This window comes from Dasypus novemcinctus, chromosome 20, assembly GCF_030445035.2.
Source record: "Dasypus novemcinctus isolate mDasNov1 chromosome 20, mDasNov1.1.hap2, whole genome shotgun sequence".
Lineage (NCBI taxonomy): Eukaryota > Metazoa > Chordata > Mammalia > Cingulata > Dasypodidae > Dasypus > Dasypus novemcinctus.
This window is the reverse complement of record NC_080692.1, coordinates 2,198,423-2,208,865: the sequence shown is the minus strand read 5'-3', so window position 1 is coordinate 2,208,865 and position 10,443 is coordinate 2,198,423. Positions and strand designations below refer to the sequence as shown.

The 10,443-nt window shown below is 34.8% G+C and overlaps 1 protein-coding gene across 1 annotated transcript in view; it reads right to left on the bottom strand.

Moving 5' to 3' along the window:
• Positions 1–201: 201 nt before the first annotated feature.
• The window catches only part of LOC105746083 (olfactory receptor 14A16-like), a 57,176-nt gene continuing 46,934 nt past the window's right edge, over positions 202–10,443 (bottom strand). The window contains exon 2 of the mRNA XM_012524976.2: positions 202–1,161. Within this exon, the coding sequence (XP_012380430.2) occupies positions 202–1,161 (960 nt within the window). The remainder of the gene's footprint in view (positions 1,162–10,443) is intronic.

Here is a 10,443-nt window from a genome sequence, read left to right as displayed (position 1 = left end):
GGGACATAATCCTTAAAATATTACCAGTGGACTGGAAATTTACCAAGACACATCTGAAACTTCAGATATATTGAATATTGTAAAAGGAGGAATCCTACATAGCAGCAACAATGGAATAATAGATAATTTAAAAATAGACAAGTATATGCAAATAACTTGATATACCATTGTAATTAATGTATTTATGGATATTTTAGATATTTATGTCTTTGAGGCCGTTATTCCACCAAACATTTTGACAAGGGCTGCCTTCATGTCTCTGTTTCTCAGACTGTAAATGACAGGATTCAGGGTGGGAGGTATTAGAGAGTACAACACAGAAGTAAAAATGTTCCGAGAGGATGAGGATTTTGAAGTGGAACTTAAGTATGCAATGAATCCAGAAGAGAGGAACAAGGTCACCACAGTGATATGGGGCATGCAAGTGGAGAATGATTTAAACCTGCCTTGAGCGGATGGAATCTTTAGAACAGTAGAAAAAATGTGAACATAAGAAACAATCATTAAAATGAAACATAAAAAGTCAAAACTACAGCTAGCAATAATAAATGCATATTCTAAATTGTTTTCTCCATAACAGGTATGTATTAGCAATGATGGAATATCACAGAAGAACTGATGCACTATGTTGGACCCACAGAAACTGACAGAGAATGTACCTGCTACATGAATGGAGCCATAGACGCATCCGCTGAACCATGATGCTACCACCATCTGCATACAAGAGCGTTTATTCATAATGACCTCATAGTGCAGAGGATGACAGATGGCAGCATAGCGGTCATAGGACATCACTATAAGCAGGGCAAACTCTGTACCAGAACAAAATACAACAAGAAAAATCTGTGAGGCACATCCAAGAAATGAGATGGAATGACTGTTGGTCAGAGAGTTCACGATGGATTTGGGAACAGTGACAGAGATATAGCAAATATCAAGCAAGGACAAATTCTTCAGGAAGAAATACATGGGGAGTTGGAGATGATGATCCACAGTAGTGAGGACAATAATGAGAAGATTTCCCATCAGTGCTGCTAGGTAAATGATGATGAAGAGTGTAGCATAGAGTCTCTGTAGCAACTTGTCATCAGGAAATCCCATGAGCAAGAATTCAGTTATGAGGGTCCTGTTGGTAAATTTCTCAGGCATGCTGATTCTTGTCTGTGAAATCAAGAAAAGTGATAATTACCCCAGTCAGTTACATCCTTAGAATATTCCTCTTTCTATTTGTTCTACCAATGATTCTTTGCTATTCTGAGGAACATATTCAAGGACATCAGAGTAGCCCTCTTAATAACTCCAGGAGAAATCACATGTTGCAAACTATAAATTCTTTATTCCTGCAAAGTAAATTTAATTAAGCCATGAGGAATAGGGTAGAATAGTTGGTCATAGAGTCATTTTCAGTTTAAGCATAAAATGGAAAAAAAAAGATTATCTTATAATCTTTTATATAATTGAGGAATTTTTCTGTCTTTGATCTAATAGGTGAAATGCAACAGGAACATTAGTTAGAAAAGAGGAGTTAGCTATTTTTAATTGTGTTTTGAATCAGCTTTAGTTTCTCATGAACTGTTTTACTGGTACATTTGGAGAAACACTGTTAAGAGATTGAGCTATCATTTTTTTTTTTTACTTTACTCTATTACGTGAGAAGTAACTGGAATTAACTGGAGAGGTACCTGAGGTCGATTCTTCCTGCAAGCTTTTTCTGAGAGAATTATAGTGCCTATGATAAATACAGTTTCTATATATTCAAGATCATAAATGGATTACTGAAATTTTTAAAGAGACTTCAAGTTAATCAGCTACTATATTACCTGACATTGAACACTCAATAAAATGCTAGATGCTTCACATATTTCATGTATTTTGATTTACTTGTTCATAAAAATCTTGATTTGGAAATATTTCCCTTCAATATGGCCTGTGACTACCTTGTAGCTAAAAAAAAAAATTAAAATAAAATAAGCATCGTTTAATTTTTAAAAAGAAAATAGAATTAAGAAGGTGAAATAAAGTTACCTGCTTATACATTTCAAGGGACCTAATCTGAATAGGATAGTAGCACAGAGAAGCTAAGGATACCTACAGGTTCGGGGAAATATGATTACTTAGGAAAAAGACAATCTCTAATTTCAGAGTTGCATTCAGTAAATTGCTGTGGAACTTAAAGACAATGAGGCTGATAAAAGTCTCTTTCCAATGTAGGATTAAAGCCTAGTAGAGATGAGTCATTTGAGCAACAGGGTAAATATTCCTTCTATTGCTCTGGCTGCCTCTTGCATTTTGCTGCAATTTTGCCTAGTTACATGCTTCTCTCCACTGGAAAGCAAAAGTTGAAAGGATACTTTCATGGTTCTTGAATTTTGTATAAGTTTACAATTTGACTAATTAAATGAGAATTAATTAAGTGTATTGGCCAAGTGTAGTGAAGGGGAGTTTGTTCTTGAAAATGACATCATCCTGGACACCGAGGATCTGAATTGTTAATAATTAGGTCCATAGATAATTTTTCTACCCATTGGGCTTCCTGCTATAAGAGTTATCTCATCAACAATAATTTGTTATTGAGTCTCTTCCCTTAATAGACTGTTGTGAATCTTTACCTTTATCGATAAATGGAACAAATTAAATTCACAAACTTAAATGTGGAAAAAGTGATCTGTTGTGTGATGGTTTCAATACTACCATATTGGTTTTATTAATCAAAAGAATACTATGTTTATTTCTACCATAAAAAGCATTCAACCACTCAGAAAATGTAGAAACTTAAATTTCCTCCTTTGGTCCCCAATGCAATTTTCCTTTCCAAGGAGAAATTATAAAATGTTTTCTATATTTCCTTTATATGTAATTTCCCTATGAATTTGTGAGCTATGAATGCAAAAAACATAATTGACATAATTGAGATATTACTATATTATATTGTACCTTCTTATTTTTTGCTTAACTTACTTCCAAAAACTTTCCCAATATTCTTAAAAATATGCTTAATCCTTGCTTTTTAATGCTTGCATATTAAACATATTGTTTCCTAGAATCAAAATAATACCAAACTTTATCAGCAGATTCTTGTCAAGTAGACAACATCATTTGAAACATATATAAAAAAGCAAAGTATATTGTCATCAGAAAGAATATGAATAATATTACTATTCTTTAATAATGAATATATGATATATGAAAGTATTCATTTTCTCATGGTATGTTATCTCAGTGGGTGAAAACTCACACAATAAGCAAGAAAATATTAAAATTCTCCCCCCAAAATGAATATAAATTTGGAAGACTTACAATATTTGAATTTAGACTTAATATGAAATTATGATCACAAAGACACGGTGATATTCTTCTAAAATAAAAAAATAGATAAATGACAAGGAATGGAGTTGAAAAATAAATCCATATTTATATGTTAAATTGACTTTCAACCAAGGCACTAAAACAATTCAAAGAAATAAAGGTTAACAAATCTCTCCTATGTGTAACATTGAAGAACCTCAAAACTGTCAAGCCAAAACAAAAATGAGTGGCACTTTTTATATGATGTTCTAAAGAAGGAAAACTAATTGATAGTCAATGAGATCAGAATGGTAAGTACAATGGGACTAGATAAGGAAAGATAAGGAATCTACTGAAAATAATTTTGTCAAAGTATATGATATTTTGGCATATATTTTGTCATTTTTTAACTATACACTTAAAATCTGTACATTTTTAAATAGTGAAAGTGAGAAATAAAATTCAATTTTAAAATATCCAAAGTCTGAGTGTGCTCTTCCTTTGCATATCTATGCACTAGTTATTTCCTTCAGAATGAAGAGAATAAATACTATTAAGGGGAAAATGTTCTTCTGATAGTACTTTATATGGAATGATAAGTCATATCTTCTTTTCTATTTCATTATGCATTCATTTGTGTGTAAGTGATGGGAATTTCCTGAAAAACCTAAGTGTACTATGAAATATCTTCACATTTCTCATTAGGTTTAGCGAATATATTACAAAAAGAACCATTGTAAACCCTGGAAAATGAATCTCTGTATACACTTATTATCATGAATTATCAGATCTGGAATGTGTGCCCTATCACTGGAATGCAAAGGGTGGACATTGTTTAGACTCAGAATTGGTTAGTGGTTTGGACAGTATTTACTATTTAACATGCTTCCAGTTAGGTGTGGAATGGGAATCTCCTAGAGGATTAGGGAAAAGAAGGGAAATCTTTGTTGATTCATAATTTATGCAAGAGACAAGTTTACAGTTTATTTTATACCTAAATATTGGGGCTAATACATTTATCTTGAAAATTATTAGTTAAGAGGGCTCCTCCCTTAGGTTATATGAATTGTCCCAATATTTTAAGATTATGTTTTGCTGAGGTTCCTTAATTTGGACTAAAACTTCATGTTTTTTACAAAAAATAAGGATAAATTGTATTTAGAATGTTTTAAATATTAAATGGAGTCCTCATTATAGACATTATGCCACTTTTTCATAAATTATTTAAAGATACATTAATAAAAATTACAAATTCGCAGTTCTTGCCAGTAGCTGATAAGGTGTATGTTAGAAGGATGGTATCCCTCAGAATAATATTTGCTTATGAACTAAAGGAAGAGATTACATGGTTTGAAAGTGTGGTTTGATTTGCTGTTTTAGTGAAAGAGGGAAGAAAAAGAAACAAAACAGTAATGAAACTAAAGGAATAGAGAGCATTTTCTTTTTAAGATAAGGCTTGTGAATTTGAAAAAGAGGATGAGATGACATGAAGTGTAAATTAAGTTCTCAATTTTTATAAGTTAAATGGGGAGATAAGCAATCTCACAATTCTTAAATAATATGTTAATAAGTGGGAGATGATTAATTGGTTACTAGATTAGATATAATAAAAGGGGTCATGCTGTGTAAATTAAGTCAACAGGGCAAAACATATTCTATATCTTCCCTAAGTATAGTAGGTTCCTGGAGAGAAGCACTCAAGTGAGAATAAGAGCAGTTGAGAAGCTCTCTTGAAATATCATGATTGATAAATTGTTTACCAAAAATCCAGGCAATTTTGAGTCATATAAATTACTTTATGAGCTACTGAATGAGTGTCAGGGTGATATGGCAATTATAGTCAGGCAAAGTATCACTGGAATGCTAGGGGAAAAATGAATAGATTAAAATCTCCTTTGAAAGTACAGAAAATAAATAGCAAAAAGGTAATAAAGGCAAGAGAGGAATGGTACAGAGTTAGAAAAATGGAATAAAATCTTCTTGGTAGTGAATATCTCAATTGTGAGGCTTATTGGGGAAGATTATTTGAAAAGTGCATGTTCTCCATGAACAACAGCTCATAGATTTTATATCTTGCAGAAGAGGAAATTCCACACAGAACCTATAAATTGAGAAACAACAAATTCCTGGGCCAAAAATATTAAGAAATACCACACTCAGTACTAGACTGCCATTTAGCAGAGAAGACAGTGGATCAAACTTCAAAAATCCAATGTGCCTTTCTGAGAGGATTCAAATAGTCGGGAATGAATCCCAAACACAGAAAAATTAAGAAGTTTTCAATAATCTTTGCCTTGTCAAGCCTGGAAACTGTTGTTTATGGGAAAGAGAGCTGTAAGTGCTTGTGTACATGCATAAAAGTAAAAGAAAGCACAAGAAGTAAAGTATGATCACAAACTGGCCATCTTTGCTAATTTCCCTGATTAGGAAAGAAAAATTCAATGAAACCTCTATAGAGTATGAAAATTATATGTAGTTCATTATTTTCCCCCATACACAGAAAACAGTGGTCAAAATTAAACTTTTGATGGGAAAATACTGCCAATTAAATTTAAGTTCAAAATTCAGTAACTCTGTGAGATCATCATGGAGAAGCTAACACCCAGAAAAATTCTTGATTTACTTCACTTCCCTTGGAAGAAATCTTTGGTAATTTTATTATTTTACTGCATTCAAAGATCTTAAATTTCACTTTACCCAAAATTAGACATATGTACCTCATTATTGTGTAGAAGTTCAATGCTGTGTTAATGTGTTTGGTAATTTTGTGGCTATTGGAATGTTTTTAAGTCCACTAATTTATGAATACAAGATAGAATGATTTCTATAGTACTTGGGAAACTTTCCAGATAGTAGAATGTGATGGAACTTAACAATTTCTAAAGCATGAATAGAATTTTTGAAAATAAGCAGTATAAGAAATTAGATTACTTTTATCTTTAAATTAAAGTACACTTTATTTTCTTCTCAATTTTCCCTTGGAATTTCAAAATAGAAATTGATAATTTATTGCATCTGTACTGTGAGTTTACAGGAAATTTTTAACACCTGTAATTTTATTATAGAAAGTAAAGAGTTAATATGGATTATGTGACTAGACAAAACTTGATGTTGAATATTTATTAAATTTTCAAATTCAGTTCTCTGAGTCATTCAAGCTAAAGTGAGATATCTCCTATTTTTTTAATCCTATTTTACTTAAAATTCAACAGGTCCACCAGCTGTCCTAGAATTGTAACCAGGACAATAGTCACCATAAGGAGTAGCAGTCAAAAGAGGATGAAGGTAAGAGGACTTTGACCATGTGTCTTCCATTTGAAAGGAGAGGATTTAACTCTCAGTGAGTAGAAAACAGTTTCATTTTTCATTAAAAAATGTTTATTTCAAAAGTCAGATGCAGCACTAGTCAATTCTTTTGGTGTACAGTTTATGAATTTCACACATGCATAGCTCCTTATGTGTGTGTGGACTTTCACCATTTCTATTTATTCTCAAATATTAACAAAAAATCTTTGACCAATTCCTCACAGACTAAAACTCAGCTTTCGATTCTCTAATCTCATTCTATTTTCCTTTGCCTTGGATTCTAGTTTTAACTTTATGGGTTTCTTCATTTTATTCAGTTCATAAAAGCAAAATCACACAATAATTATTCTTTTTGTCTGTCAGGTTTCACTAAACATTATGATCACCAGGTTCACCCAAATTGCATATGCTTAACAGTTTTATTTCTTAAACCTGAAAATATTCCATTGTATATATGAAACACAATTTGCCTAATCAATCATCAGTTGATGGACAACTGTTTTATTTCCATCTTTTGGCAATTATGAATACCAATGTTACATGTTCATTTCCTTGCTTTCAGTTCTTCTGGGTAAATTTCTGGTAGTGGTATTTCCAGGCCATACAACAGATCTATATCTATCCTGCTTACAAACCACCAAATGGATGTCCACAGCTGCTGTACTATTTTAGTACAGTGAATAAGCAAGACTATCTCTCTACATCCTCTCCAACACTTGTAGATTTCTGTTTTTTTTTAATATTAGCCATTCTATTATGTATGCTATATCTCATTGTAGGTTTGTTTGTATTTCCCTAATAGCTAATGATGTTGCAATTTTTTTCATACATTCCCTTACCATTTGATTTCTTCTTATGATAAACATTTATTAATGTGTTTTTGTTCATTTATTTGTTTTTAATTTATAATTTTTATTGAATTATATCATTCATGCATGAACATGCATAAATAATAATTAGGTAGTAATGTTGCAGCAAAGATAGTTCTGAACTGCAGAATGACCCAAAACCAGCTCTCAGAAGTGGTGGAACAGATTTATTATGCAAAGGCCCAGAGGACAGTAAATCTCCAAATCCCTAAGACCTGTTTTCAGAGGTTTATATAGGATTTTGTGTGGGGTTAGCATGACTTTTGCTCATTGGCTAACAAATGGCGAGGCAAAATTTTGCAAGTGGGGTTACAGAAGCAGAAGGCAGGTGGAAGGTCATGGGCTAGATTTACAGAAGAAGGGGCCAGAGTGGTTTGTCAGATTACAAAAGTGGGGGGCAGGAGTCATTCTGTGATATTCTCCTGTGAGGCCATTTTCTCCCAGGCTGATTTACAGAAGCTGGTGCAGGAGTGGCTCAGATATTTTTTGTGCAAGGTTATGTTTTTTATTTCTCAACAATTCCCCCCCTTTTAATGCCCTTATTATTTTTATAGGGCATCACTTGAGCTAAGTCAAAAAACAATTTAAGGTAGTGAAGCATTTTACAAGACACAAGTACATTATTAAAATTAGTATTTTTTAAAAAACTACTTTCTAGTTTCTGGGAGCTGTAGTTGTTAGTTCAGTCTCAAACAGTAATCTGAGCAGTTTAAAGAGAAGTAAGAACTATAGGGAACAGGAGTTCTTCTAGTCAGATGATGATTCTCGGTGGCTCTGGGTAATTCAGATTTTCAAGGGGCAGTCAGGTGCAGGGCGAGTTGTCCAGCTGTCTTGTTTTTCATTGGAGTGAGCCCTTTTAACTCTAGTATGATGAACCCAAGGGCTAATACCTGAAACTTTAAGAGCAGTGGGGGTTACAAGGATAACAGTATGAGGGCCCATTCAGGTGGGCTGGAGGGGCTTTTTTTGTCCAGTGTTTAACTCAAACTAGATTTCCAGGTAAATGTGGGTGTACTGGGTGGCCTAATGGGACAGAATCCTGAGACAGGACAGTTTTGTGTATTTGGGCTAGAGTTTAACTGCTGGAGAATAGAATCCTGGCCAGTTTTCCTAAGAGTCTGAGACTTCCCTTGAAGGTTTGAATAATTGGGGATGGTTGTTTAAACAGAACTTCAAAAGGTGAAAAGCCTGAGGGTCCCGGGGGTACAGTCTGAATTTAAGGAGGGTTAATGGGAGCCCACTCATGGGAGCCCAGTTTATTTTATTTTTTAAAGACCTTGGATAGGGTGGTTTTGATGGTTTGATTTACTTTCCCTGAGCTTTGGGGCCTATATGCTGTGTGGAATTTTCACTTAATTTTTAACATTTTGCTAGGTCTTGGATGCTGTCTGCTACAAAAGCCAGGCTATTGTTGCTGCTTATGGATAAATATATCCCATGCCAAGGAACTATGTCTTGGAACAAAGCCTTAGTTACTTCTCTTGTTCTTTAGAGCGGGTGGGAAAGGTCTTGACCCAGCCTGAGGAGGTGCACATTATTACTAATAAGTACCTACACATTTGACTTGGTTTAATTTCTGTAAAGTTTGTTTTTAAGTTTTTAAAAGGGTGGTTCCTGTGTGTTGGATGCTGGCTGGGGTCTGGGGATCTTGGGAGAAAATATTACTTATTTAGCTGTGGTGACTGCATATTTAGTAACCTCTTTTTTCATTTCTGATAAAACTGCTGCTGTTTGTGAATAGGGTTTGATCTGGGCAAGAAAGTGGCATGTCCTGGAGGTTGGGGTGTCTGGTATACAGCATTTTGTCATTTCTGCATAACTGTGTTTAGGAATTCCTCTTTTAGTCAGCAGGAAAGTGGAAGGATTAAGGAAAAGAGGTGGGGGAGTTTTTTGAAGCTCTGTGGGAACTGAGTTCAAATTAATTGAGTTCTTTTATTTTTTTGAGTCTTGGGATTCTCCCATTTAAAAGCAAATAGTGACTGACTCTGGGGAGCTACCCACAGCAGGAAAAAAAAATTCTGTGAATCCAGACACGTAAACCAAGTGGCCCCAGGCAGTACTGGCAGCAGCAGGGAATTTCAGAATGAAGTATTCCCCCTTTTCAGAGTGGCCTTTCTCTATTGGTTAGGTCTGAATTTTTAAGGCTGCTGCTAATAGGGTGACCTGCTATTTTATTGCTTTTTGCTTCCCCCTAAGCAGTTTTGTTCTGATTGATGAATACTTTGTTTATGACTTTGAGGAGCTGGGAGATGATTATCTCTGTGACTCCATTTAGATTCTAAAGTTTTTGTTTGATAGCTGGTGCCACCTGGATGATGAAAGCTGCATTGACCATTTTTTGGCTTTCTGGGGTTGAAGGGTTGAAGGGGGTGTAAATATTGAAGGCTTTGCAAAGTTAGTTATAAAAATTTCTTGGAGGTTTTTTTTTTCAGGCTTTTGAGTGATGGAGGCCATTTTAAACATGTTTGTTGGCTGCCTCACTCCTTACCATACCCTTTTGAGGAGGGCTTCCTGATACCACTGAAGGGCAGCCTGCCCCTGATCTGTATTAAAGCCCCAGGCCAGTTGAGTTCTTGGTGCTGTTTCTCAGGTTCATTCCTCTGGCTCCAAGACACCTGTGGAGGCCTGTTCTTGCAACCATTTTCTGGCTTCTGTGAGGATCTGGGGTCTCTCCTCTGTATTGAACAGGGTTAGGACAAGTTGGCAGCAATCATCCTAAGTGGGGCATGGAAAATGGGACTCCAGTTGATAAGAGTCTGAGGCTTTTCTGAATATAAAGCGGTATGGTGCTTTCACTTTAAGAGACCTGCAGTTGTGAAAGGTTGATAAAACAGGATTGGGCTCCAGGATGGGCTGTTCCACCTGCACTAATCTGGGCTGAATGTTGTGTTTCACAGAGGGGCATCTGAAGTGCAGGTTGCACTGTCTGGAGTCTTTGCAAAAGAGTGTCAGGAACCCCCTGGTGGTCCAATGGGCACCGGGA